The sequence below is a fragment of the Petromyzon marinus genome, chromosome 3 (genome assembly GCF_048934315.1).
Source record: "Petromyzon marinus isolate PM22_M1 ecotype Great Lakes invasive population chromosome 3, UKy_Petmar_22M1.pri1.0, whole genome shotgun sequence".
Classification (NCBI taxonomy): domain Eukaryota; kingdom Metazoa; phylum Chordata; class Hyperoartia; order Petromyzontiformes; family Petromyzontidae; genus Petromyzon; species Petromyzon marinus.
The window spans coordinates 2,998,254-3,026,191 of NC_133669.1; the positions used below are offsets into that span (position 1 = coordinate 2,998,254).

The 27,938-nt window shown below is 43.9% G+C and overlaps 1 protein-coding gene across 2 annotated transcripts; it reads right to left on the reverse strand.

Annotated features, from left to right (window-relative positions):
• Positions 1 to 3,537: 3,537 nt before the first annotated feature.
• On the reverse strand, positions 3,538 to 24,333 carry SLC35B3 (solute carrier family 35 member B3). Of its 2 annotated transcripts, none has more exons than XM_032970453.2 (10): positions 24,060 to 24,328; positions 19,429 to 19,686; positions 15,315 to 15,436; positions 13,862 to 14,016; positions 13,324 to 13,431; positions 11,622 to 11,719; positions 10,806 to 10,898; positions 9,180 to 9,291; positions 6,995 to 7,064; positions 3,538 to 4,945 (listed from the first exon to the last, which is right to left on the reverse strand). In XM_032970453.2, the coding sequence occupies exons 2-10, from the start codon at positions 19,618 to 19,620 to the stop codon at positions 4,801 to 4,803; spliced, it is 1,095 nt and encodes a 364-aa protein (XP_032826344.1). In that variant the 5' UTR covers positions 19,621 to 19,686; positions 24,060 to 24,328; the 3' UTR covers positions 3,538 to 4,800. The 2 variants fall into 2 exon arrangements, with proteins under 2 accessions (XP_032826344.1, XP_032826351.1); XM_032970460.2 differs by lacking the exon at positions 3,538 to 4,945 and adding an exon at positions 5,016 to 5,500 and having other exon boundaries at positions 24,060 to 24,333.
• Between the last annotated feature and the right edge of the window lie 3,605 nt (positions 24,334 to 27,938).

Genomic DNA, 27,938 nt, shown 5'->3' on the forward strand with positions numbered 1-27,938 from the left:
ATCATAAAATATATATTTTTAAACATTCTTTCATATGTTATGTTTCGGCTTGGGTCTAATTGTCCACGCTCAACTGACGTTGGCTGTAATTGACCACGGCCCCCTGACGTTGTGGCAAAGCTTCGGGCCCACTTCTTGGAGTCGTGGAGTTCTTCCATTACTCCAGTACATTTAATAAAAGCGTGTTTTTAAAAAAAGTTTTTTTTTTTTAAATATTACTTTTCAGGCAGCGTTGTTAACGAATCCGCCGACCGTTCTGTTGTCGTTATCGATTGAGTGCGCCGCTGCCCGCGCACTATCAGCGAATCGTTTGTGTCGACGTTCAGCAGATGCCCGGGCACCTGTCGTAGAGATCGGCCGATTGCCACCCCCCACCGGTAGCAGCTCCCGTCCCGGGGCGAATGCGCTGTCCGCAAGCCGGCCGTGCCCACGCGCAGGGCACGCAAATCGCGAGACGTCGCACGTCGCGCTCGAAGTGAGGAGGACGCGGCGAGGATGTTTATATTCCTGCTCCCCCCCCCATCACCTCCACCGCCACCTTGCTGGCGCGCTAAAGGTGGACAAAACAAACGGGGGAAATAATTACAAAGACCACGCGCGGGTCCCCTCCTGCCAGAGGGTATGGGCACCATCAAAGCGGTCCCATTCATCCGTTTCAAAGTTTAAGCGATCTTCACTAATCTAGATTTGAAGTTTTCGTACGATCTTCGATGTTATTCGGCAGCCGACTTGATCCGACGCACGCGTTGGGATTTCTGCTGGGTCCTTCCCTCCGTAACAAAAGGCAAACAGTTCCGATTCCACCGCACTTTCCTCGCTTCCATGGGATCTTGCAACTGCTACCACAGGCGACACGTGTCCTCCATGACCTGCTATTCCTCCTTCTTGCTTCAAGTCATCTCTTTAAGGTCACCTGCCATCCTCCACTCCGCACGCACGCCTAATCCATTGCACTCTCTTCTTCCTGATTGTCTGCAAAGCTTCCTTGACATTGGAGTCGCAACCATGCCAAGTCCCTGACCCTATTGTATCATGAAATATCAAGCATCCTCCACACACCCAAAGCGCATGATGCACATCCCTACCAAAATGCCGAACACCCTGCCGATCATCTATATTCCCACTTCCTACTGACACCCACAATAAACAAAGAGCAACCCTATTCCTAGGCTTCACAATGCGTTCAGTTTGTTGTCCCTCCCCTGCACCTCCGATTAGCACGGCTGGCTACGCGCAGTGAGTAAGAAGTTCAACATACATAGAATGTAAACATGTGATTGAACGTACTGTATAGTAAGTCAAAGTAAAGTAACCTTCGACAAAATTTCAAGTTTATTTTGCTTAACCACGCGAGAACTCCAAGAGACCTGGATAAGTCCAAGTTGCAAGAGTGACCTGAGGCCTTAAGTCTGCCAATAGCAGGCGATGACTACTGTGTATAATCCCATTTTAGTCATGAGTGGATCAATTTCGTATTTGGCGCATTTGAACAGCGATGCCAGCACGCAACAGACCCAACTCTTGCGAATGACGTCAGATGATCTTTCAGGTCCAATGCGAAGCAGAGACATCGTGTTATTACGGATATTACTCCCGCAGTATTAACCAGGGCAAGCCGCTGGAACCGCACCGTGAAACCTCGACAACAAGCGGGGGAAACTCGTAACCGCTCGGCCATGGCACCAACCAATCAAGTCGGGACGTATCAAAACCACTCAATTCCAGAAGCGTTATCCACAGCGTCTTCTTTTATTACGAAGTTTCGTTTAATAAAAAAAAAAGTACTTGTAGACGCACATTCGTTTCCCCCCCACCCCATCCACCAGAGACACTTCTCGTGCCAGTCCACAGCATGCACCGTCATACACCTGTGACATCGCAACCAAAAAGGTGGCAAGTACACACTTACAATAAAAGTTATGATCAGCATCACGTAAAGCAATTGTGAGCAGCAACCTTCCCAGCGTCAGTCTTCATCATCATCATCAAGATTCAGTGCCCAAAAAAACCCTTTAAAAAAAGAGAAAAAGTTGCAATAAAGGACGCAGATGTTTGGGTTGGTGGGTGGCGCCGCAGTCCAGCCAATCTCGGCAGCGACTTCTGCCTTCGAGAAGCTCCAGCCGAGGTCACACAAGTCGTCCCAGGGCGGGCGACGGCCTCCTCCTGCCACGTTGGCGCATGGCCCTCGGGCTGACGTCCGCAGCGGGCCCCCCCCCCCCCCCCCCCCCCGGAGCACCGTCCACGCGCGCGACACCGCGAACGACTCAAACCCCACGACGCCGTCGCAGAGACTCCGACGGCAGAGACGTCGGCGCGCTTCTTGGAATTTCTTCTCGGCCGGAGACGCACTGCGGGGCTGCCTCCCTGGGTCGTCTCAGCGCCGCAAGTTTGGACACCGCGGCGCAACAGCGCACAAAACAAAAAAGGAATGCGTTTGAGAGGTTCGCAGCGCCGCGCGCTTGCAGGAGGATTCTGTAGCGAAGACGTGCGGCGCGCGCTCTGGAACCCCGCTTGCATTGATTCCGTTAGCAAATCTTTTTTAATTGCACAGTTCGATGCACACAGCAAACTTCGTTATTATTATTTTTAAAAATGTAAAAAAAAAGCAATAACTGAACGTGGAGGTGCGTTTTAGATATGAATCAACCACAAAAATATTAAGACAATTAGTTGATTAGAAAAACTGTGATTGCCATTCAGGCTAAATGTGCATTACGCGCCAAGCCCAGGTTCGTGGATAGTGCCGAGATCACGTGCATGACATACATACACCTCCAAAGGCAGTGAAAAAGGATGCCTGTAAGATGCAGTACAGAAAGTAGGTATCTCAACCGAGGATAAATTGAGTGTTCTTCTCGTGTGTCGGTTCTATCTCGGAAACCCAGTTTCCTCCCTCATTAAACAATACACGTTATAGAAATAAATTATAAAAGCCAATTTAAGCAGGACTCGTGAAAAAAAGTATTTGGACTCGACAATGCTTATTTGGGTTAACACATTGCGACATTCCGATTATCTGTTATCCTGTAAACTGCCATCCCAACATCTGCCGACTTAGGGAGCCACATTTTCACAACTCCATCATTGCGCAAGTCCTCTCTATATTGAACAAAAGGGTCACAAATTAAGCGATTGGTAAATTCAACATACAACACAAGTTTTTTTTAAAGACAGTAATAATCATGTACAGCCTCTCTAAAGTCGCTGCCCGATGGCCTCTCCACTCTGTGGGAAAGCCGTGTGGTTTACTGACCATACTTGACCAAGCCGACTTGTGCGGGTTGACAAAGGGGAGGCCCCCAGAACTTCTTCAGATATCGCTTGTCATTGGCGTTAACCATGGCTGGGAATTGAACTCTTTGTTACTGGCTTCATTAGGCACTGCACCACAGCTCCCCACAGTCATTTGTTATAGTTCTAAAAACCAGAGAAAAGAGAAAGTGTCCTCCAAGCAGAGAAAGCCTCGCTATGACGAGACTTTTTTCAGGAGGTGTTCTGCATTACGATGTTTGGTCAATTCCTCTTTTTAATCATGAGTGTTTTGCGTGTAGGAACAAGGCCAGGAGAAACCCGCACGCATGATGGGATAACACGATACAATCAACACAGGTTGGGCATGGCACAATTTGTACATCCTCCCATTTCTTAGTCAAAGCATGTGAGTAAACGTGCATTAGCTATTATAGCACGGCTTTACAAGTGTGCGAACCAATGCACGGGAGGATGTGGAGTTGAGTGGACTTGCCAACGACTGCTACCAGCGGTGTCAAGATCGACCTCTGTGGAGGAGGCTCATGAAGGCCGCTACTGGACAGTTGGAGGCAGTCGCCCTCCAGCAATAATGGAGGGCAGAGGAGCGATGCTCCCAACAATGAGCAGAGCGCCGGGCGGCTAAAATACAGCACAAGTTGGCACAGTAGGGGGTACAGCTGGTGCATCTACCAGTCATCTCAGTCAGCGAACCCATGGCACTTGAGTCTGTCCGAGACCTCGGGACAGACTCGACACTTCCCGTGGCCGCAAAGTGCACCTGGCCTGGCACACGCGCCGTGGTGACGTCACCATCACTTAGTGGCGAATGGCGGGTATTGGTATTGGTGCCAAAGCACTCGGCCAGTTGCAAATGAAATTTTTAATTCCTGAACATAAGTGCGCTTTACAAAACTGCTTTTAGCCAAATTACTTTAATCACCGTCGAGGGACGTTTTACAAAAAGACACGTTAAATCAAGTTTTTACTCCTTAAATATTTTCCCTTAAAAGATTTTCTCAGACGGCCGCAACATACATGATGCCTCCACATATCGTTGACAGACGCATACATAATGACAATAAATCAACAGACAGGGCCTATTTGGAAGTGTCAACATGTCTCTCCAGTCATAAATTGAATTGTCCATTGCCGACTGCATCAGATGAATTGAGCAGAGCGGCGCAGCTTGACTTACAGCCGACTTCTGACTGCATCCTGCCAGTTGGGGGTTTTACACCCCTCCAATTGCCAACATTGAATGTGCAGCGTTGGACGAGGGGGGGCGGGATGCAGAACGGGCCACAAAGCAGCTGAGATTTTACGGCAACTCATTTTAAATGAGACAGCGGATGAGAAGGGATTCGCTGAATTAGGGGGGAGAGGACGTGTACGAGTGAAAACTGAGATGACTATAAAATTAAGATACAAACAAATATATTCAAACACCGTTGGCGTAATGGCCATTGTTCCACCGAATAAGACGAGTAAAATCATTTAAAAATATAACGGCACCGTCGTCATTGTATACCCCCATGTATTTTTTACACGTCACACGGTGTGAGAAAAGCTCGTGCGTTTCTTCGTCAGGAAAGTCCACAGGTTGTAGAACATGGCACAGTTGATCTTGTCCGAATTTTTGCTGTAGAAATTTAGGAAAATCCCCAACACTACCACTGCTCCCGCGAATACGTAGCTGCAAAAAAAAGCATCGTTCAAAATGTTTCACAACGGCGTCTGATTCAAACATGGAACAGGCACAGCGATTACTACAAAAACGGTAATTTATTGCCTGCATATGCGTTTAACTAGTTAACAGAAACTAAGGACGATGCATGTGAACGCGTAACTGTTAGCAGACTCGGGCCACTTTTTATTGACTTTAGAATCACTCTTCCAAAAGAGCACCCCAAACAAACGGTTATTGAAAAGCTGATGTCATATTTAGCCCAAACAACCTGGAAAATATCCAAATGCAATCTTTCGTAGATTAAAAAAAACTAAAAAAAAATGTCAATGTTTACCCAGATCGCACTGACAAAGTTTGCAAACTAATTAAAAGTTTACAGCATTTTACTTGCAGAAATCACCATCAGTTTACGTGCATGCAGTGAACAACAATTCCCTTGCATCACAAACATTTATGGCTGTAAAGCTTCACAGCTGATGACTCCGTTCCAAATGTTTTTGGCAGCAAGGCGTCAATGTTTTTCCACTATATCAACTCTTGTTTATGTTCAGGGTCCGAGCGCTGCAAAGCGTGAAATAAATCGTTGTTGCGTTTTCATTAGACTTCCAAACATTCAACGCAATCGCGCTCCCGAATATTTGGTGCGGCTTTTCATAGGCGCCAATGTTCGGTCGCGTAGGTATAATGTAATTAATAAAAATATGACCCTCCACCATCTGCCAAAGCAAATCAGCTCAGATCAAATTGTCACGTCATGAGAAAATATGCAGCTGATTTGGGTTTTCAGCTAACCGAAATGTTTGTTGAAGAGCATGCATAATTTTATAATTTTACACGATGAATGACTGGAGATTACATACAGCATCATCAGCTGTTAACAAAAGCTCGGCTCTCTCTTGCTTGAAAGAGCTTCCTGATTCTCATCCTTAAGTAGGTGATATGACATCATCAGGACAGCCACCCCAGGTGAACCGGTTTAATAATGAGATGATTGCCGGTTGATTGGTTGTGATTGGCAGATTATATTTATTGTAATAAGATTAATCTAGTAAGTGGTTGGTGAAAATAGGCTTTTAATTATATTAACGTTTCCTACGTTAGTTATAGAGCTGGAGTTTAAATGGTATTGTGATTCTCATCCAGCGTTAATTGGTTCATAGGGTTAATTAAATTAGCATTTTTGGGATTTGCAATGAGGAAATTAGCAATACTAGTTGACTGTAAATGTGACATTAGTGTATACCTATGCAATCCAACGCAAAATAAACCAATTACGAATCAGACGCATGGGACATCACTTGCCATTTATGGTTTCTCACTTTCCGGCCCATTTCTGTTCGTCCACTCACAGATAAATCGTGACAAATACCCTCACCTTGCTTCTATCGATAACACTGCATTGTGATCTGTATTCTTTTTCTGGAAATTCATCACCAATCCATGGTCAAATATCGTCAAATCCATACCTTTGTTAAACATTAGCACAGACGCAAGTCTGCCCATATTTATGCAAACTCCGGTCATCCTCGCAGCGGCTTTTGGCTACCATCGAAGACAGCCACCGCATCGTGCGGTGCTTTCAGATGCACTTCCACGGCCGTCTGGAATGCTTTTTCTTCCGATATTAGGAAGCCACTGGAGTTATGAACTTTTAAATCTAAGTTAAAAGTAATTTCTTTAGAACTGTTTTGTGTGTTTCGTTTGTTGTCCTTCTCCCGCACCTCCGATATGCACGGGTGGCTACGTATGGCGCAAAAGACGTTCAACATACACACAATGCGAACACCGCTGAGCTCAAGTGCGATACTGCATGCATGTATAGATAAAGAAATCCAAATTTACCAAACATTTGTGTATATGTTACATGTATAAATTAATGCATGGGCAAGATCCCTTTGGAATTCTCTCTGTAGTTGCTTTATCTGCCTTCATTCTGAGTGTTCGGCTTCAAATTACAATTCATAAATACAGTAGATAACAGATAACAACCGTGCTATTTCATAATAATGTTAAATCGTATATCTGTTAAGCTGTACGTAAGTAAATGTTACTTACTGTATAGTGAAGGGTTTTGAGAAAAACATGAAGGACAGCACAATTGTCATGGCCTTTCTCCCAGTTGTAACTGCAACAATATAAAAAAATACATCTCACGTGAAAGTCACCAACTATTTCTAGAATTACACTCTTGACGGTGAGCAGTCCTGACACCTTGGGTCGATTTGCTCAACAAAAACGTTCATCAGGGCGAATGATAACCATGCAATGAGGATTATGAATAGCATCAACGCTTCAAACCAACGTGCCTTCAGCAGATTAATGAGCACACGAGGTGGACTGCTATTTGTGGCCCGACTCATGCAAATGATGGGTTACTCGACTCCATTTACTCATAACGTTATCTGCAGGATATGGAACAGGCCAGAACAAATTTCACTTTGTTTTCAATAAGGTTTTTGCCCAAGAGACTATAAACTTTTATTGGGAGGAAACCATAGCACTCGGAGAAATATTTCCAACACAAGGCGGATGGGAGGGGGGGGTAACATATTTTCTTCAAACCCAATCCACTGAATTATCTGTGGAATGAACCAACTGCTCTATTTCTATCTCCTGGCCACCACTGGCAGAGCCAAACAAGTCTTCCATTAATTTCAATAATTATTGGAGATGTATCGCGTGATACCAAATATTTAAACAGCCTACACAAATTTTACATTTTGCAGCTGTGATGGAATAACTTAGGCATGTGATAATTAATAAGCACATTGATTAAAATAGACCATTATGCTCATAATACATTCATTGAGCCGCACGTGTTGTATTTGATTGGTTCAAGTAAACCTTGCAGCCGATATAGATTTCCAAGTGCACCACCATTCATCAAGCTGTCAGGCTGGGGGATCATTACATACCTCGTGTATTCATTAGGCCTACATGGCCAAATCACTTGGAATGTGTCCGATATCGTCAGATCTGGGCACCTAAGCAGGACTGAGAGTCCGTAGTATAGTGCTTGGATAAGTGACCACAGTGGGTAAAAGCTTGTTATGGCTGCTGCTGCTACTGGGTGACGTATTGAGCACAGGGCAATGTAGGAGAGAATCCATTATTGCAATGTACTTCTGTGCTCACTGCCTTCACCAACCCGCACTGACCAACGTGGTGAAGTATAGACAAATGATTAGCATGGTATGAGCAGGCCCTCTCCCAGCAGTGGGATTGACAAAAGGGCCGTCCGTACGTGCACATGCATTCGTTAAGATACCACGCCGAGATCGCAAGACCATTGCACTGAAGATCATCATCAAATCAATGTTGCTGAACCGTATTGGAACACTGGATCTCAGTGGTGCAGGTGGCTCAATAAAATTCTGCCGCAGAATTTCAGGTCGTGCAGTCACTCAAAGCAACAGTGCATAAATGGGAAAACTAAGAAATGTTAGCTGATAAAATAAATGTAATTTACAGAGGATTTAAGCATTTTTCTTTTCTGTAGAAAAACATGAATCAATTCCACGATCATCATTAACTGTAAGATTGTATTCATATTGCACAATTTTTTTTATATCACTATTTAAAAACCGTCATAATAATTACTTGAGAAGGCATATCAAACAAAATCCTCGACTGGGTTGAAGCTCTATGGGCTGGGTTTTTCCACTGACGGTTGGCTACTGGCAGGACGAAAGAAGCTCAATATACGTATGTGCATCACGGTCCACGTGAAGTATAAAGCGGAGAGCAAACACTCGCTCTCGTTGCAGCCTAACAAGGACGAACGGGTTCCACCATTTACTTCTAGAAACTTCTCTAATGGCCTAACACACAAGCTTTGTGCATTAAATAAGAAATAACTTTCTTTTTATATCCCTGCATTTCATATTTTGGGGAATTTTAAAGTAATGCTGTGATGTGGAATTGGGCTGAATGTATTGGGGGAAATAAAAGTATGACATTTAATATGCGTTGTTACGTCTTTCAGCGGGGTTTTTTTTTGTTTCTTAAACTTAAAATGTAGTTTTTTTGGCGTGCTTGTGTTTCTTTAATGTTGTTACTCGGGTGCAATGTGTTATTTGGTAAAAATGTGGATATGTATACGTGTACTACAGCAAAGCATAATGTTACATAACAAACAAATACAGTTTAAGGAAATACTATACACAAAGTAGTTAGCTATCCTGCAACAAAATATAAAATGTCATTCCACACGACAGGAGATAAATTAAAGTTTCATTACCTGTGACCGCAACAAGTGCTCCAAAGAGTTTAATCAAAGCCAGTACGAATGAAATTCCCAAGTACCCACTGATAGAGAAGATCAGCGCGTAGCCATATGTCTGAAACGGATGCTGAAACAAACGAAAACGTTAATTCCATTAAAGTCAAAATTGCATGATATGCAATAAAGAATAGCAGCTATAGGAACAGCATTCAAACAGTCATCCCTGAACGATGTTCAGGATTCTACACAAAACAGTGGCTGGTGACGTGGCCAAGCCATAGCACGTTTTCCGCTTGATGCAGAGGTTTGCAGTTCATGGACTGGGAGTCTAAAAACACATTTCTGTGTGATCCATCAACCCGAGCCTTTAGAGTGCTAGATCACAGGCCTGTGCCGCTTTGTTGATGGAAAAAAAACATTCCGAGAATGCGCCTTCTGCTCATATCCTTATAACTCATCACCATCAAATGAACAACATTTTTTGCATTCATTAACTGACACTAACTGTATGAATTTGCTGTAATATTCTCTATAACGCATCAAATTGGTGTGATGATGTATAATGCTGTTTTAAACTTCAATTTGTTTTGTGAACATGAAAGTACAAGCAATGTTTTTTAAGAAATTAATGAGCGCCGAGTCATTTGTTGTGATGCTTGAGAGTCATGGGCATTGGACTAAGCCAAATAGCTATTGGTCATCTTTAGCCTCACATTCTTACAAAGAGCCCCAAAAAATTGGTTGTAGAAAATATGAAGTCATTTTATTCGGATTCAGTGCCCTTCAAAACCTTTGATGAAAGTCTGTGAAGCCCTTTGTTTCAAACATTTTTCTAAGTAAGGTATACTCTCGAATATCCTTGCTAATGAAGGGGATGGCCGCAGATATTTCAAAATCATGGCTAATCCAAAAGTATCCATTTTCTGCGGATCTTAATGCCAAAAAACACTATTATACGATCGACCGATCGATGTGCGTGCTCAGTGTTGTATATGAAAACCCTTTCCTGCTCCCGCGCAGAGGACTCTGGCCCACTAGGTGGACAGCACAGCCACGTCAATCAAAATCAATCAAATTCCCCCCACTGTTGTATAGATATGCAACGACTGTACTGTAGCGGCGATCACGTGGATTTCGGATTAACCAGACCACATATTTGTTCGGTTTAAGCACGTGAATTGTAATCAATATTATCCAAGAATAACAATGTATAGCTGTTGTTAGGTTAGTACTTTGGGCTTAAGGGAAAACCCAGGAGTTATTAATTTATTTCAAAATCTCAGGTGCGTGGTTAATCCGCAAATCAGATAAACTGCACGCGGATAAATCAAGAGTCTTCTGTAGTTCCCAGACTGGACCATGTCAAGTCTAGTCATCCAGGTCACTCGTGCAAATGAGGCTCATCCTGGTCTCTTGAGTTCTCACCTGGTTCAACAAAATCAACTTGAAACTTGGATGTTTTTTTTTTTACATTCTGCTGTTCAGATTTGATGGCTACATTAGAGCCAGGAAAAATTAATACTAATGCACTACATATACATTATTTATACATATCTCTTTAAACAAGAGTGCAAATGGATGTGTGTACATTCTATATCAAGCCAAGATGAATTGTAAATGTGCACTAAATTTCGAGTTTACCTGGTAACAAAATGTAAAGGCTGTACTGAAGCTTCCTGACAGTCCGATTCCAAAAAACAGATACACAAATCCGATGGAATAGGAGTAGAGTACCTGAAAAACACAACGTGCAACACAAGCTCGTATACGCACACTTTAATCAATTACAATAGTTTGCGGTAGTTAACCAGGGACCTACGGTAATTTAAGTGTTGGAAAAAGTCAGCGTTACGCATTGTAAATTCACACCACAATATTTAAAATGCACGACGACACAGTGGCATAGCCTCTATCAACATGGTCAGCTCCAACCGTGCTCAGAGAAGGCATCTGAGCGCAGACTTAATCTCTCATGCAAAGTCTCCTGCAGAGCTGCACGTGACTTCGCGAATTAAAAAAAATGTTTCACCCGTTCGTAGTCGATTCATAGTCTAAGGAATGCACCCACACCTGCATGTCATGTCAAATAAACGAGAATCATAGCGGCTGGGACGTATTGTTCGGATCATATCCGTCAATTAAATATGTGACGGAGATAAAGTGCACAAGCCCTTTGCTCAGGCAGCATCGCCTCCCGAGCACGGGGCAGAGTTCCTCTTTGTTTGCATCCTTTATTTAGCCACATTAATACGGCACATCGCATACACCACATGATGAATACCACATCCTGAAAGCGAACACATCAACCCCCCCCCACGTGGCTTCACATATACCGGCTCAAAACGATCGATTGGTATAATCCAAAAATGAACCGGTCTCACAAATCAGTCTTCTTATCTGCGACAACCCCCTGTTCCACATTATCAGGTGCGAGAAATATAAACTGAGAATATTCACCATTTCCGAGTTGGAGCTGCTAAATTCTTTCATGGCTTTCTCTTGCACATTGCCAATTGCTGCGTCGGCACAGAGTGCAAGCAGTATCAATGCAACGCCTGTAAAAAAGGGAAAACAGAATTAATCAGGAACCGACACATTTTGAAATGTATTCAATAACGGCAGCAACGGCGTTAAACAATTAGTGCCGATTGTGTTATGAAAACCGACAACAATCATTATCTTGCACTAATGAAGTCAATTCATTCAAATCATTGATTCGAATTGAGCAATTATATGACACCGCAGCGAAATTATCGACACCTTAATTTACGTTGGTAGGTTTAACAGAACGGTGAAAAGGTTATCGTATTACATAATGAAACATGGGCAAAGCATCTTAATTCACACCACATTAACAAGATTATAAAACAACTACATTTTACCATCACGGGTGACTTACAACTTGCTTAAGTTGTCTTAACAATGTGGATGATGGAATTAAAACAAAAATGCTCACTTCAACGAAGTGCTTTTCCTGCCAACAGCAACGCGATTCGGAGTAAAGTTTGCATGCAGAGCTGTTCAGGCATTACAAATGACCCGTTACTGGGGAATTTTGATGAAAAGGTTTATGCTATATCTAATTATCCGGCTGGGTGGCACTGTGATTTAGTGCACGCATTAAAATACTCTTCATAGCCTAGCATCGCGGTCCCCAGGGAAGTGTGCTTGGGTGCAGGCATGATCTCACACTCCATAAGCATGGGCTTCGTCTGCTGTTCTGCCACAGGCACAACACACGGGAGCCAGGTCTTCACCCTTACGCAAGCGAAGCCTCGGCCGTTACTTGCTCATCAACCGTTTTGTTGCGTAGCAGTCACTGCCAAAAATGATCGTATGCCATTCACCGAACTGGGGTGGAGCAGTGGCGCTGCGGTTAACGCATCGCACTATGAAACCGACGACCCCAGTTGAAACCGACGACCCGAGTTCGATTTCCAGACACAGCTGGACCGTCCTGGACACTCTCTCTTCACCAATCTGCACTGACCATCGTGGTAGAGTACGGTCAAACTGCGATGAATGGCGTGGTCTGGGGCAGCCTTCATCAGGTCGTGGAATGGTAAAGAGCTGGGCACTTTTATTTTGTTGAATTTAAGATCCTGTGGCAATTATCTGCACCTCGTGATGTCATGCAGCATATACTGTACAAGGTATTCATTCAGGTATCATATTAATGGTTGATAAATAAACAGCTGATTGGACTGAGTCGATAAAACAACACACACTGACACTTGGTGAGTCTCCATTCTGTGAATCAGGATTTGAAAGGGTCACATGTGTTTTCCAACGTCGGGTGCAACCATTTTAATGATTACGTTACATGCTAAAGAGTATGTTATATGCTAAAGAGTATGTTACGTGCTAAAGAGTATGTTATGTGCTGTTACATGAACACTTAAGCCTTTCAGTTTTTCTTTTGGAATTCACTTTTACCTTCCGCACAAACTGGGCCACACATGAACGTACGACTCGGTTGCTTTTCAAAAATGTTCCCCTCTCTTGGCCGATTAGTGGTGCCAAGACGCTCGCAGCGACGGATGAAAAAAATATATCGTTTGCGAACCTAGGCCTCACCATGGCCACGGGCCGCATGAAAATAATTCCCGAGGGCATGTGAATCCCGCGTGCCCTGAGGCACAGCATCGGCGAGCCTTACCCGTTATGTTGAAGTTGGGGACGACTTTGCTGTCCGCGAGGGTGAACCATATGAGGCCCAGGCTCATACAGATCACCGCACACACATCCACCAGGGTGTACCTCTTCCCTGGATAAGAGGATTTAACGTTTCCATTGTCAACGATTCCGTCCAAATTTCAGATTTAATTACTTTAAACGCACATTCAAGTGACTGTTTCATCATGCAATGTTTAAAAAACCGCAATAATTAACGGGTTAAACAAAGGGATGTTTTAATTACATTACAGAGTGAAAGATCTCAACATTTTGGCTGACAGGCCTTCTTTGGGAAATGTACGCAGTTCAGCACTGTATTTTTACATAACCTTTCATTTATTAAGCATATTCCCAAAAGCGACATTTTAAACACGTTCAAGGGACACTTCCACATGATAAGAGAATGTGTTTAAACAGTTTTTCAAGTTTGATGCAGCAAAGATAATGGAATGTAACAGAACCTCTGTAATTTCAAATGTTATTCAGAATGGGAAAGAAAACGTGGCAAATTATGAGATTACCTTGGATAAGCACACCTCCTATCATGACTGGAACAAGTTTACAGCACTTAAATATCACTTGTGTTGGGTAATTCAGGTAACCAAGAGATGTGTTTGACAGTCCCATTGTCGCAACAGTCAAAAAGGCAATCATGAAATAGGTCCGTAGAGGAATCCTGCAATGTGGAATAACGACAGGCAAAATAATTTGTTTATACAGATAACAAAAAGTAAAAAATAATAACGAATTACAGTCCGGTAAAACGTCAATAATCACTCCTTGAAAAATTTGCCTTGCCACGAAAAATTGCAATTCCGTGAGATTGGGACTTTTTGGAGGGTGTCTAAAAACAACTAGCAAAAAATGCATGGATTATATCGGCAAACCCCTCTGCAAAATTCACGAGATACCGCACCAAAAATTATTATTTTTCAAACATGGTGGGGCTCCTTGAATAGCAATAATAATATACAATTTACAGGTATAACACGCACATATTTCGCGAAACGATGAATTGTTCAATCGAGAACTCAGAGGCACAGAGCTAGAGCTTAAAGTCCCTCGTACGCTTGCCTGAACATGTGAGAGCCTGAACAGGTGGAGAGCCTCATTGAAAAATGGATGGTGATTAGATGCCGCGCTTGCACAGTGGGAGAGAGTTCCAAGCGGCCGCTAGTGCGGCTACGGAGAAACGCCGTTGGTCGCTGATTACAGGATCCGCAAAAGTGCGTCCCCATAACATCACGGATTTTTGGAGTTCTACTGCATTACAAAAAAGTACTTCGAAGTTGTAATTAGTTTTGGAAAATACTTTCAAGAAAATAAAAATGCATCACAGACATATCATGCCAACAATGTGTTGTGTAAACACTTCACACTGCTACATTCCCAAAGCTGTTACAGACACTAACATAAACCTATAATAGGAAAGTACAAACACTTTAATAACACTAGCAAAGACACACAAGTAAATACCACACATGCATCATCATATTTTATAAAATGACAACGCAATTATAGCACATTATAAATACTGTCGCATTATTACTAATATTTGCGCAAGCAAGGCAGAGATAACGGTTGGGCTGGAGGAAAGTGGCTTTACGCATGGGCATTTAAATAACGATGATGAGAACAGAGGGGGCCTATTGTTCAAGGGCAAGAGGTCACGAACGCCTGCATTATTTTAATGCCACCACGCTTCCCCCCATTGCTGCCTTCATTCGTCACGGAATTTTGAAATGCATCTTCAACGTTTTTTTATCATGGTTAAAATTTCAAGTGAGAACAATGTATTCACAAGAGCCAATGGTTTAAAAAAAAGATTCAAAACTAATTCGGAATTTTATGGTGGAAATTTGACAATTAAACGGAGGCTGAAATGTATAATTCTTGGCACTAAAGCATAGGCAAATGTTTGCTTTTTGACTCATGGTTTTACTGAAAAAAACTATAACATTCATTATACTTTACCTCCTCTGTTTATTGCTTTTTATTTTCAGCTCGACAAGACCAAACAGCGAGTAGTAAGCAAACTGCACAAGGGTCAGGTACCAGCCGAAGGGCTTGAAGCCCTCCACAGAGAAGATGAGCTCCTGCGAAGAAAACCAACAAAGGATGAAACATCATCCGTGTGCATGGAGTCTTCAATGCTTTTCAACGTGCATTTGTCCTAAAAATTACATACTTTTGGAGAAAAAATAACCAGGCTAACGACATTGTTCACGCTGTTAAGAAAAGTAATTGGACTTGGGAAGGACGCATCGCTGGAATGGATGATGAAGAATAAGTCGAGATTTATCGCCAAGTGGTAGCCGAGGTAGGGAGAGACCACCACGGAGATAGAATTATGAAAATAGCTCGTATGCAGGCGTTTGGATGAAAGGTGGCAACGCAGCAGTATGAGAGATGGTGACGGCTTAAGGGAGGCCTTCATCCATCAGCGGATTTATAATGGCCGATGACGATGATAAAATGTAGGACAACACAATTTCAGACGAAGTGATGTGTTCGTATAAGTCTTCATACTGGGGTTCAGATAATGATTGCAGTGGCAGGTGCAGTAAAAAATTCCAGGAAATAAAATTGCATAACCTGTGTTTTATAGCACGCTTAATAAACACAACTTACAAAACAGACAGGAGAGTGGCAATGAGGTTTTGTTTTTCCTCAAATAACTGCCATGCATACTGTTTTCATATCCATATGGATGCATAAACATGAGGAATAACCTGGTAAATCAAGCACTGAAGCTTTTAAGCAAGAATGGAAAGTGAGCATGAACAAGTAGCCATACCTTTACACTAAAATATCAAGAGAAAGACTATGGTAGACCAATTAATGCTCGAGGAATGCACTTGCGTAGAAAATTTAACATAAACTGTAGCGCTTATAATGAGGTCCACAGTGGCATAAGGCGTGTAAGTTTTTGGTGGTTGACGCAAGTTGAGCCCTCTGAGACGTGCAGTCAAAGCAGCCATAAATCAGGCAGAGATGGAGAAAATGGCCCTACCAATGAAGGCTCTCAGAGGATTGTTCACAATTGCACACGTGGAGGCGGAAGGTTAACACTCGCAGAGCTGTAAAGAGGGAAATTAAAGGCAAGTCTGATTGACATGCAGGCGATACATCCCCTACGAAGACTTCTCAAATTGTAACAAAATTAGATCCGCAAGAGACAAGCACGGAAGAATGAGATTTTAGCGGAGATCACGGGAGAATGTTGCAGACTTGCAATCAAAAACATCCCTTTCCAACCACTGACATATAAACAACGTTTTGGTTTCATTAAAATCGTGACACGTGGTTTCAATTGTAAGTAAAATTTAAAAAGTGGAGTTTAATTGTAGCCTGTCTACTGGACAATGTCCACTGATCCTTGCAAAAAGAAGACTGGCTGGGCAATGGAGGCAGCGAGAAAGTGAAAATCCTGTGTACAAATGCCAAAATTAGGAAAATTCAACTAGTTACAAAACACCAAAATCCACATGCCTATCCATATACATTAGATGGTACATACAGTGACGGAAGAAAGTATTTGATCCCCTGCTGATTTTGTACGTTTGCCCACTGGCAAAGAAATGATCAGTCTATAATTTTAATGGTAGGTTTATTTGAACAGTGAGAGGCAGAATAACAACAATAAAATCCAGAAAAACGCATGTCAAAAATGTTATAAATTGATTTGCATTTTAATGAGGGAAATAAGTATTTGACCCCCTCTCAATCAGAAAGATGTCTGGCTCCTATGTGTCTTTTATACAGGTAACGAGCTGAGATTAGGAACACTCTTAAAGGGAGTGCTCCTAATCTCAGCTTGCTACCTGTATAAAAGGCACCTGTCCACAGAAGCAATCAATCAAACAGATTACAAACTCTCCACCATGGCCAAGACTGAAGAGCTTTCCAAGGATGTCAGGGACAAGATTGTAGACCTACACAAGGCTGGAATGGGCTACAAGACCATTGCTAAGCAGCTTGGTGAGAAGGTGACAACAGTTGGTGCGATTATTCGCAAATGGAAGAAACCCAAAAGAACTGTCAATCTCCCTCGGCCTGGGGCTCCATGCAAGATCTCACCTCGTGGAGTTGCAATGATCATGAGAACGGTGAGGAATCAGCCCAGAACTACACGGGAGGATCTTGTCAATGATCTCAAGGCAGCTGGGGCCATAGTCACCAAGAAAACAATTGGTAACACACTATGCTGTGAAGGACTGAAATCCTGCAGCGCCCACAAAGTCCCCCTGCTCAAGAAAGCACATATACATGCCCGTCTGAAGTTTGCCAGTGAACATCTGAATGATTCAGAGGACAACTGGGTGAAAGTGTTGTGGTCAGATGAGACCAAAATGGAGCTCTTTGGCATCAACTTAACTCGCCGTGTTTGGAGGAGGAATGCTGCCTATGATGACCCCAAGAACACCATCCCCACCGTCAAACATGAAGGTGGAAACATTATGCTTTGGGGGTGTTTTTCTGCTAAGGGGACAGGACAACTTCACCGCAACAAAGGGACAATGGGCGGGGCCATGTACCGTCAAATCTTGGGTGAGAACCTCCTTCCCTCAGCCAGGGCATTGAAAATGGGTCGTGGATGGGTATTCCAGCATGACAATGACCCAAAACACACGGCCAAGGCAACAAAGGAGTGGCTCAAGAAGAAGCACATTAAGGTCCTGGAGTGGCCTAGCCAGTCTCCAGACCTTAATCCCATAGAAAATCTGTGGAGGGAGCTGAAGCTTCGAGTTGCCAAACGTCAACCTCGAAATCTTAATGAGTTTGGAGAAAATCTGCAAAGAGGAGTGGGACAAAATCCCTCCTAAGATGTGTGCAAACCTGGTGGCCAACTACAAGAAACGTCTGACCTCTGTGATTGCCAACAAGGGTTTTGCTACCAAGTACTAAGTCATGTTTTGCAGAGGGGTCAAATACTTATTTCCCTCATTAAAATGCAAATCAATTTATAACATTTTTGACATGCGTTTTTCTGCATTTTTTTGTTGTTATTGTCACTCACTGTTCAAATAAACCTACCGTTAAAATTATCGACTGATCATTTCTTTGTCAGTGGGCAAACGTACAAAATCAGCAGGGGATCAAATATTTTTTTCCCTCACTGTATGTAATACATGTTAGTATTTTCAGTCGCTTTCAATATATTTGGATATTCACATTGGCATACAATGAAGTGCAGCAATGGCAAAGTGGCAGGCGTACTGCGTTTTGAACCCAGCCCTTCCTGAGTTCGATTCCCGGCCATGGCTAGAATCCGTGGTCGTCGTATTTGGACCACTCACCACCCCTCACCAGACCACACTGACCAGCGTGGTGAAGTATGGTCAAACAACCCCCATAACCAACATGGCGTGGAGAAGCCTTCATCCAGCAGTTGACTGACAAAGAGGCTGAACATTTTTTATCATGCACTATACAATGGATGTGAAGCAGAAGTTTGGTGCTGGATACAACCACATTTGCAAATATGATTTGTAACTTTGATCCTTACCTGTGTATCGATAGTTCATTTGAATGTGCAATTTTATTGAGGGACTCCTGTGTGTTGTCTTGGTGTGGTCTGGGACTGTTTTTGTTCTCCAAGCTTCCATTTAGTGTTGAAATATCAGCAGGCATTTATGTACTTATGCAATATGTTCTTATTTGCTTTATACATTTTTCATGACTTGCTTACCTTTTCTATATTTTGCACTTAGTTTGTTGTAACTTTCTGACCCATCCCTACAGGACACCTATGAGTAAAGAGCTTCATAGATAATCGGATTCCTCCAGTCTAAATAAAGATTCTGATTCTGATCAATATATACTACAAACAGAGGTCACAAGATCATGTTCCACTGTGAATGCATACACTGTATAGGGGAGCGGTAGTGTAGCGGTTTGCGTGCTGTGCTACAAACCCGGCGACCCAAGCTCGATTCCTATTCGTGGCCAGCACCAGTGACAATTATCTGAACTGCTCCTGGGCCTCCCATAGGTCGACTCGGCTTCAAATTAGTACTTGGTGCGGTTTTTAAACATCGCCACCTTGGAGACGTGTCTACATGTGCTTCACCACGATCCAACGTACCTGAAGGTAACCATAGATGAGGTAGAAGACGAAGACCCCTCCCAAGCAGATGAGGAACTGCACGCTGCGTGAAAATTTCCCCAGGTTCAAACCCAGCACGTACAGCTCCTCCGTCGTTCGTATGTGCGGAGAGATCACTTCTTGCTTCGTCGAGATGTTAATGCTCACGAACTTCCTTGTGTTGGGGTCCATTGTGGCTGTTACTTTAAACGCGTCTTCAGCACTTGTGTCCTCAGCGTCATGCTGTGGTTTACTCTCCTGCACGTAGAAAAAAGAAACACATTCACACAACGTTAGTTAGTGTTTCGTTACAACTAATCAGTTACCTTATTCATAACAAGCAAAGGGAGCAAGGCTGTATACTTTTGGAAGGAGGCCAGGTCAAAAAAGCCTTTATAATAGCTTTGGGGTAAGGACCAATCATGTAAGGATATTTCAATCACGAAGAGGCTTGTAAAATAATTATATTCGTAATGTTTTATATTTTATTAAATGGGCAGATGTTGTAAAGTGATCGAGCACGACGGTGCCCTTACACAACCATACATTAGAAGAGCGGCAATTGGCTATTCGTTTGTCCCGAGGGTGGAAAAACAAAACACCTTCAATATCGTTAAAATTCCACGAATCATGGCAACATTTTACACATTGGTAGAACGACTGCATTGAGACAATAATGCATCACAAACAAGTAAACATATTTTTAATGAGGCCAAAAAAAATTGGTAAATCCTGTAAAATGTATTGTCTTTGTTTACATTTTTGGCACAAATTGGACACACGTTTGGAAAATGTAACTTGTTGTGGATTACTTAATTAACTGCTCCTGTGCTGGCACCTAACGACGGTACTGCGTTCCCAACACGAGCGATGTTGGCCGGAGTTTTAAAATGATCTGGCCTAAAACCTCCGTTTTCATCACAGGCCTGCTCACATATTGATTGGAGCCGTTCCACCCATTTGTAAATGTGGCCATTATTCGTACAGTCAGCAGCCATATTGCAGCTTCATTCTTTACGTTGATCTTCTAATGTACAGCTTCAGAGGGCCAAAAAAATAAACGGCTGACTAACCTTTTTTAAATGTTTTCATTATGCAATCGCACTCTTACCTTTTAACACAGAATTCCAGTAAAATGTATTACCAAATATAGTAGAGACTCAAATTGTTAAAATCAGAGCATAATGCGACCGTCATCGCAGCCAGCTCCATATGTTATACTTTATATCATGCAATGAAAGGCAATGGAGAGCAGGTTAGTAGTTAGGAGCCATCCATTTAGGAGGTACGCAATCTGTCAAACTTGACCCCTCCCCCCCTCCCTGTACGCACGTGAACCTTTTACACCCCCCCCCCCCCCACCTGCATGCGTACGCTTGACCCCCCCCCCTAATCCTATAGAACGGCTGAGATTTAAACCACGCAAAAACGATCAAGGATTAATAATATTAACGTGTTTAAGCAAACAGATAGTCCACCGCCGGCTGCATTAAATAATTAAGTTGCGTACCTTTAAAAAGTTTGTCAAATGCGCTAGGTTCAAACGCCGACTGAACCCAGTGGAACAGGTGATGTATTATAGCGATTTCGTCAACACGCGCCATGTCAGGATGAAGCACAGCAGCGTTAGCTGCAGTCTTCTGGGTCGCCGACGTCGTCATCATCATCATCCAGCTTATGATTGTTCTCACTGTCAGAAGGCTCAGGAGTGTGAATGCGTTGGTGTTGTTTTACACTGGCCTGCGGCAGCTAAAGTCTTGAGCCAGCGGCAGTCTGCAGTGAGGCCAGATTGAAGGATGTGTAATCCATGGGGCAGGCCGCCAGACTATGTCAGACTCACTGATGAGCTGCGTGATAGCTGCAGTCAGCATACAAGTGACACCTCTCCCACAGGCCTACTTCTCCCGGTAGTACTTGTTGTCTGACAGCTGAAGAAACTGAATTGTGGCTCATTTGAAGGCCAATGTAGACAAATTATTATCGAGGCTTCACCCCCCTCCCCCCGTTTCCTATGCGTACGGACATTGTCAGTAGACCCCACCATACGCTAGGGTACGCATTTGGGTTAACCCCCCCTCCATGCGAACGTACTAAATGGATGGCTCCTTATGCTGGCATGCATGCTGTGCTGTTGATCACAGTTGATTTTGCCATTGCAAGCTGGGCTTCCAGAAAGTTAACTAAAATAAAAAAAATTATGATTTAGATTTTAAAAATACATGTTTCTCCAGAAAGCATGATGTCTACCAGACACGCTCATCAAATATGAATTAAAATATTCCACTCACACTTGTCTATACGAATGTTAAAACATTTTAAACACCACCGTGAAAATATCATGTTAACCACTTAAATAATCCAAATAAACAAGGTTGCATATCGCTCAAAATTAAGGTATTTTTTAAAATTCACATTAATGTATAAATGTCATATTTTCACTTAAGACCGCAGAACTCATATGGTGGCACTCACCTCATCACCAGCAATACATAACTGATGTGCATCAATAATTAAGTTAATTTACATGAATAATGTGCATGTGTGAAGTTTTAATTAATATATATGGTTTTGAGCTGTTCCATATTGAGCAACTGTGTCATGGGAGTGTGGAGTGATATTAGGAAGCAGATTCTCTCATCCGTAACACCGTTTCCCTGCTTTGTTACAAAATAAATCAGTTCTCCTGCATCAGTATTTATGGGTCAGAGCAGAAACTGGTGTCACGAGATAGCTATCAGCATGGTGAGGTATGGTCAAATAACCCCCATGACCCACATGGCATGGCAAGGCCATCATGCAGCAGCTGAATGACAAAAGGGCTGCACGTGTGTGCATCCTTTGAAGGGGTTATAAAACATTAACTTTCATTGGCCATAAAAACTGTATTTTTAGCACTAAAATGTGCCAATTTTAGGTGAATCTATCATGGTTGACACTGTGGCTTGCCATGGGATTCTGACCGAGGAAGGGGAGGGTTAGCAAGACGTTAAACTGCCAATGGTGAAGCAAAGTTCCCATTACGTTCATGTTACAGAGCGGTTATGAGAGTCAAAGGCCAAATTGACATTTAGACCATGGAAGGATATACAATACAGTCGAACAATAGATTGTGGGGCACTGCCTTCTGCTGCCCACAATTTAGCCTCGACAGTGGGCGTCACTTCCAAACATCATCTCTGGCCACTGTCCTCCCGAAAACACGCAACACTGCGTTGTGTCATATCAGGCTGCGCAGAAAACAGAAAGATATGCTGTTGGGCCCTCGTCTACACATGCAGTGATTTATGTTTTGTCCGCTTGGATGCATCTCCTGCAGTCACATTCATCAGCTGCTTTAGTGCGGATGGGGCAGATCGAAGAGCGATTGACATGTCTGAGTGATGGTCAAGTCTTTGATTATTTAAAAAGACACTGACATTCCATTGACATTGGTTCCATTACATATCCAGTAATGTCGACTTCATGCTATGGGCAACACGCACATCATTTAAATGGTTTTTTTTCTTCCAAACTTGCATCGGGCAGGCCAAGACGCACAGCGTATTACAGTATTTACAAGACCGCTTTTGATTGCAACTTTCTTTATGGCCGAGTTAACCTAGGGGGAAGCCCCGGGAAGGTTCAGGTACCACCTGCAAGTGGCCAGGAATCAAAACACAAATCGGCAAGTTCAGTGCCATGCGATAACTACACCTCCAATACACACTCTCACACACACCCCCATAGGTAATGACAACATTACCCGATACACCTACTTTAGGCTGCTGGGTCTATTGCTGTTGGCGAGCACCTATTAAGGTAAGCCTACGGTACACACAAGCAGATGGTACGGCCAATACCGTGCCCGCTTCGACCCTTGGGGGAGTCACACTTTGACGTCTGCTGGGTGGGTCAACGCAGCAATGGCATCTCTCGCTTCAGGGCCGGGGTGTTGGTTGAGAGTAATAAAAATCAACGGAGAAAAGGCCAAAATATTGCCTAGGCTCGTGATAATAGCTATAGTCCTTGGAGAAATGCTTCATTGATTGATGGCTGCTCTCTGGATGCAGTGGGGGACAGAATGTTAGCAGTCGTTCCCGGGGCCAACGAGCCCACTGGTGGTTGGACACAAACACAAGTCAGGCAGACGCACACAGTCACCCACACCGACTCGGAGAGAGACGACAAAGGCACGCATACACACAGCAAGAGACAAACTCGCACGCACACAACAACACTGCCAACGAGATTCAGACACACGCGGCACATTCCCACGTACACTTGTGCACAGGCAGACTCAATCGCATACAAAGACACACACTGTCGTGCATTTACATGCACACACACACACGCATCACAATACTTAGGATCACCCACAAACATACAAACTCCTCCTCATAACCTCCATACATACCACACACTGCCACGTATACACGCACGCCGCCACACTAACACAGGAGAGGCCTAACCACGCCAAACGAAGCCACCACCACTCCTCGTGACGTTCTCTCGCGCGCACGGAGACGTCAGTCGAAGCTGCAGCGGCAACAACGTTGGACACTCACAGAGCCACACGGACAATGCTGACAAAACCCACAGCGATAGCAAAATGCCATCTCTCACTCCCTCTCTCCCTCCCTCCCCTCTCCCACCTCGACAGCTCAGGCGGCGGCGGCTTTAGCTTCCTCCTCAGCGGCTGCCGTGGCTCTGGGCAGCGAAAGCGGCGCGCCCTGTGCGGCAACTTAGCACACGGGGGGTGGGGCAGCGCCGCTGTTTGTCGGGCTCAATGTGACACGGGTCAACTACACAAGTAGGATAATGCGCGCGCGTGCGTGTGTAGCTACAGTACCGGCAACTGTACTGCTACTGTAATGACACACGGACGCAGGGGGCCCCGGAACGAGCAATGAGACCCTTGGGGCCCCGGAACAGGCATTGAGACACGCGGGGCCCCGGAACGAGAATCGAGACACTTGCGGGGGGGGCCCGAAACGAGAATCAAGATACTTGGGGCCCCGGAACGGGCATCGAGACACGCGGGGCCCCGGAACGAGCATCGAGACACGTGGTGGGTTTGCCTGGGAGTCTCGCGGACGAGTCCCGCGACTGATTGCCCCCTCTGTGGCACGGTGTTAAGTGGCGTTGGCTGCGTACGGCGCGAAAGAAGTTAAACATTCATACATATACGCACGGACATTCATTATATATGCACACAGCCACAGTAGTGCCATTGTGGGCATGCATCCCAAACTACGGACCGTATTGTACTCCCAACAGAGACTCAAATCGATGCATAGATGACCCATAGATGTGCATTAAAGACAATCTACAGTAATGCGATTGTGGCCATGCATCCCAAACTACGGACTTATGGTAAAACGAATGTAAACTCGTAGAGATATTAAAGACAAGCCAGAGTAATGCTATTGTGGGCATGCAATCCACGCAATTGATCGTATAGCAAACCACTGCAGTCTACGCTGCTTCAACGGAGGAGTAGCAGAAGCACACGAACTTTTTCTCCTGAAGTCCTCTCGTGGCTCGCAGACCTCGACATTTCGCTCCTGAACATATTGCCATACACAATAATATAAAAAAACGTCAACACGTTCGTCAATAACTGTAACCTTAAATAGCGACGTTTCAGGCAACGGCTCTTCGTATGCACCACTGAAAATTACGCATACCCTAACTGCTAAAACGTTCCAGTTTTTTAAAGCGGAAATACTTATTTTGAAAAAAGTCGAGTCATTCTCGTGTACCCATCACACACACACAGTACGCTCTCTCTGTACTCCCACGTTTAGATGAGCAGGTGCGATAACGCACTGGTGTTTTCATCGTCAGATGAATTGGGTGACGACACTTTTACGAATGTTTTATTAACATGCCAATACGATACTTTAATAGCTGAAATGATAGATCTGAGCCGTTAAAATTTGTACGCAGCGGAGCCTGCTTATTTATTCCCATGGGCCAGAAAAGAACTCGTTAACACACGAGATGCTAAAACTTTAGTCTTACCAAAAAAATTATGGCCAATGCAAGCTGAGTTATGGGACAGCTAATTTAAATTCACCCTGAAATCGACGCGCCACTCCATTTGCACACATTGAGTGGGAGGGTTGTTGGGTTTCCCTGGCCCTGGGACTCTCGGACTGAGGGTTGGAGATGAGTCCCAGCCGCCCTGTGACTGCCCCCTGACCTGGTGGGACCCCACTGTGCCTGGTCCACCCCTCTCACTTCTCTACGGACTGTGACCCGTGCGATACTCGTGATCTCTTATTTGCTGCGTGTCCCTGCATCTTTTAGACTATGGACCATATAATTAACCCGCAGAGACTCACAGAGATGACGTGATTGCTAAGCTCCAGGGTGATTTCAACAAACTACAACATCAGCTAGTTGCTCTTAAACTAATCCTAAATACCTCCAAAACCAAGGTGCTATGCTTCTCACCGGGACTAAAGCAGGAAGTTATTTTTCCCAAATTACATTCCTTAAATAATTATCAAATAGAGCAAGTCAAGACCTATAGGTATCTTGGGGTCATCCTGGATTCAAAACTGAATTTTGAAGATCACATTGATTATATTGGTAAAAAGACAAAAATAAAAATTGGTTTTCTGTATCGACACAAGCACTGCTTCCCCCCTATGTTCCGTTTGGAATTGATAAAAGCTACCATACTGCCTCTACTTGATTACTGTGATATCGTGTATAAATCAGCCCCAAGTACTGTACTGAAGAAGCTTGATTTCATCTATTGCTCGGCCTTAAGATTTGCATTGAACTGCCCATATAGGACTCACCACTGTGATCTCTACATTGGGTCAAACTTAATATCTCTTAATATTCGACGGCTTGTACACCAGATCTTATTTATTCACGATGTACTTACAAAAAAATCCGCAGACTACCTGCTGGATCTCCTCTCTGTTTCAAAGACCAAATTTGGCCTCAGGTCTTCGCTCATCTACCAGCTTCACATTCCCTATTGCCCTACAAAAACTGGAGGAAGGGCCTTTGCTATTGATGCCCCCAGGGTCTGGAATGCTATTGCCAATAAACTGCAACTTGAATCACTACCTATGAGATCTTCACTCAAAACTGCTCTAGAGGAGTTGTACACTCCTAGCTGCCACTGCTATTCAGTGGCCTGAAATAAAATAAAATGTTTCGCTCCGGATGACCGCTGCAAAGTATTATCTGTATTTTTATTTAGTGTGCTGATCTTAAAGTTGCATTGAAAAATGTGATACTCCGACTGATGCTCCTGTTGTTTGTGAAGTGACTCATGCAGCCAGCTGTGGCTCTGGGGTTTGGTGTTACTATTTATGTAGTTTATTGTTAAAAATTCGGTCACAGTTCCTATGATCACTGTTACATTGCATTTATGGCTTTATTTTGGTGATTTCTAAAAGTTTTTTGGTTTGGCCATGTTTTTGTTTATTGTAGTACGGAGTTAGACTGATGGCCTTAATCTAAGTTTTCTTGTTGTTGTAGTTTGACTTACATCCCACTGTGATTTTTGCACACAGCGTTGGTGTACGGTGCTATTTCAGGAATATTTTGATGTTTTTTCCTGGATTTTCTGTTTGCACATGCACAAAATCACTTTAAGATGTTTTCTTGTTCATGTTTTTTGTTTGTTTGTTGCGGTTGCACCCGATTCAAGAGCCGAATGGTTCACAGGGCTATACCAAATAAATGAAACTATGAATGAAATAAATGAAAACTATAGAGACTCCCTGCATCTTTCAGACGCTCTTTCGTAATGTTGTTGACAGTAAAACCTCGAAATATGAAACTTTTTTTTATTTTACCAGGTAAGGCCCACTGAGCTATGCCGCTCTTTGTTCAGACGTGACCTGGTCACAAATGATAGCTCAACGAAGTGGCTTATCAAGTGGAAATGTATTGCAGCCAAATAAACATTATAAACGCGTGTTCATTATAAATGTGGTGGCAAAAAGCCTGAGAACCCGGATAAAAAAAATCCACACGACCACGGGGAGAGAGACACCGCAAACTCCAAATATACAGCAGGCGTCAGGGTCGGGATCGAACTCTACGACCTCCTGTATACCAGGCGAGGTAGTTAACATCTCATAGCCACCTTAGAGGATCCCCTGCCCCTAAATTTAATAACACGCCCCCCACCACTTTTCACCATCACGTATGCAGAGCGCCACTGAGCCGCTTGTGTTTTATTGAGACTGTTATCTGTTGTTGTTGATGCTGTATGTTGTTGTTGGTTTGTTGTTGTTGAAGATAAAACCTCCAGACTGCAATTCCTCAATGGGGATAGACGAGGGCAGTGCGGGGGTGGGGGAACACCCCCCCAAAGCCCCCCCCACCCACACGCGCATTCTCGCTCAACCATTGGCCGCTCGTTGCCCTCGCGCGACCGCGGCTTGGTCCAATCAGCAGCTCGCGCCGCCGGCTCGCGCCAGCGCGCCAACCAATCGTGGGAGCCGTGGTCGCTCACGCCCCACCCCCACCCCGTGGCCCCACCCCCCGGCCCCCAC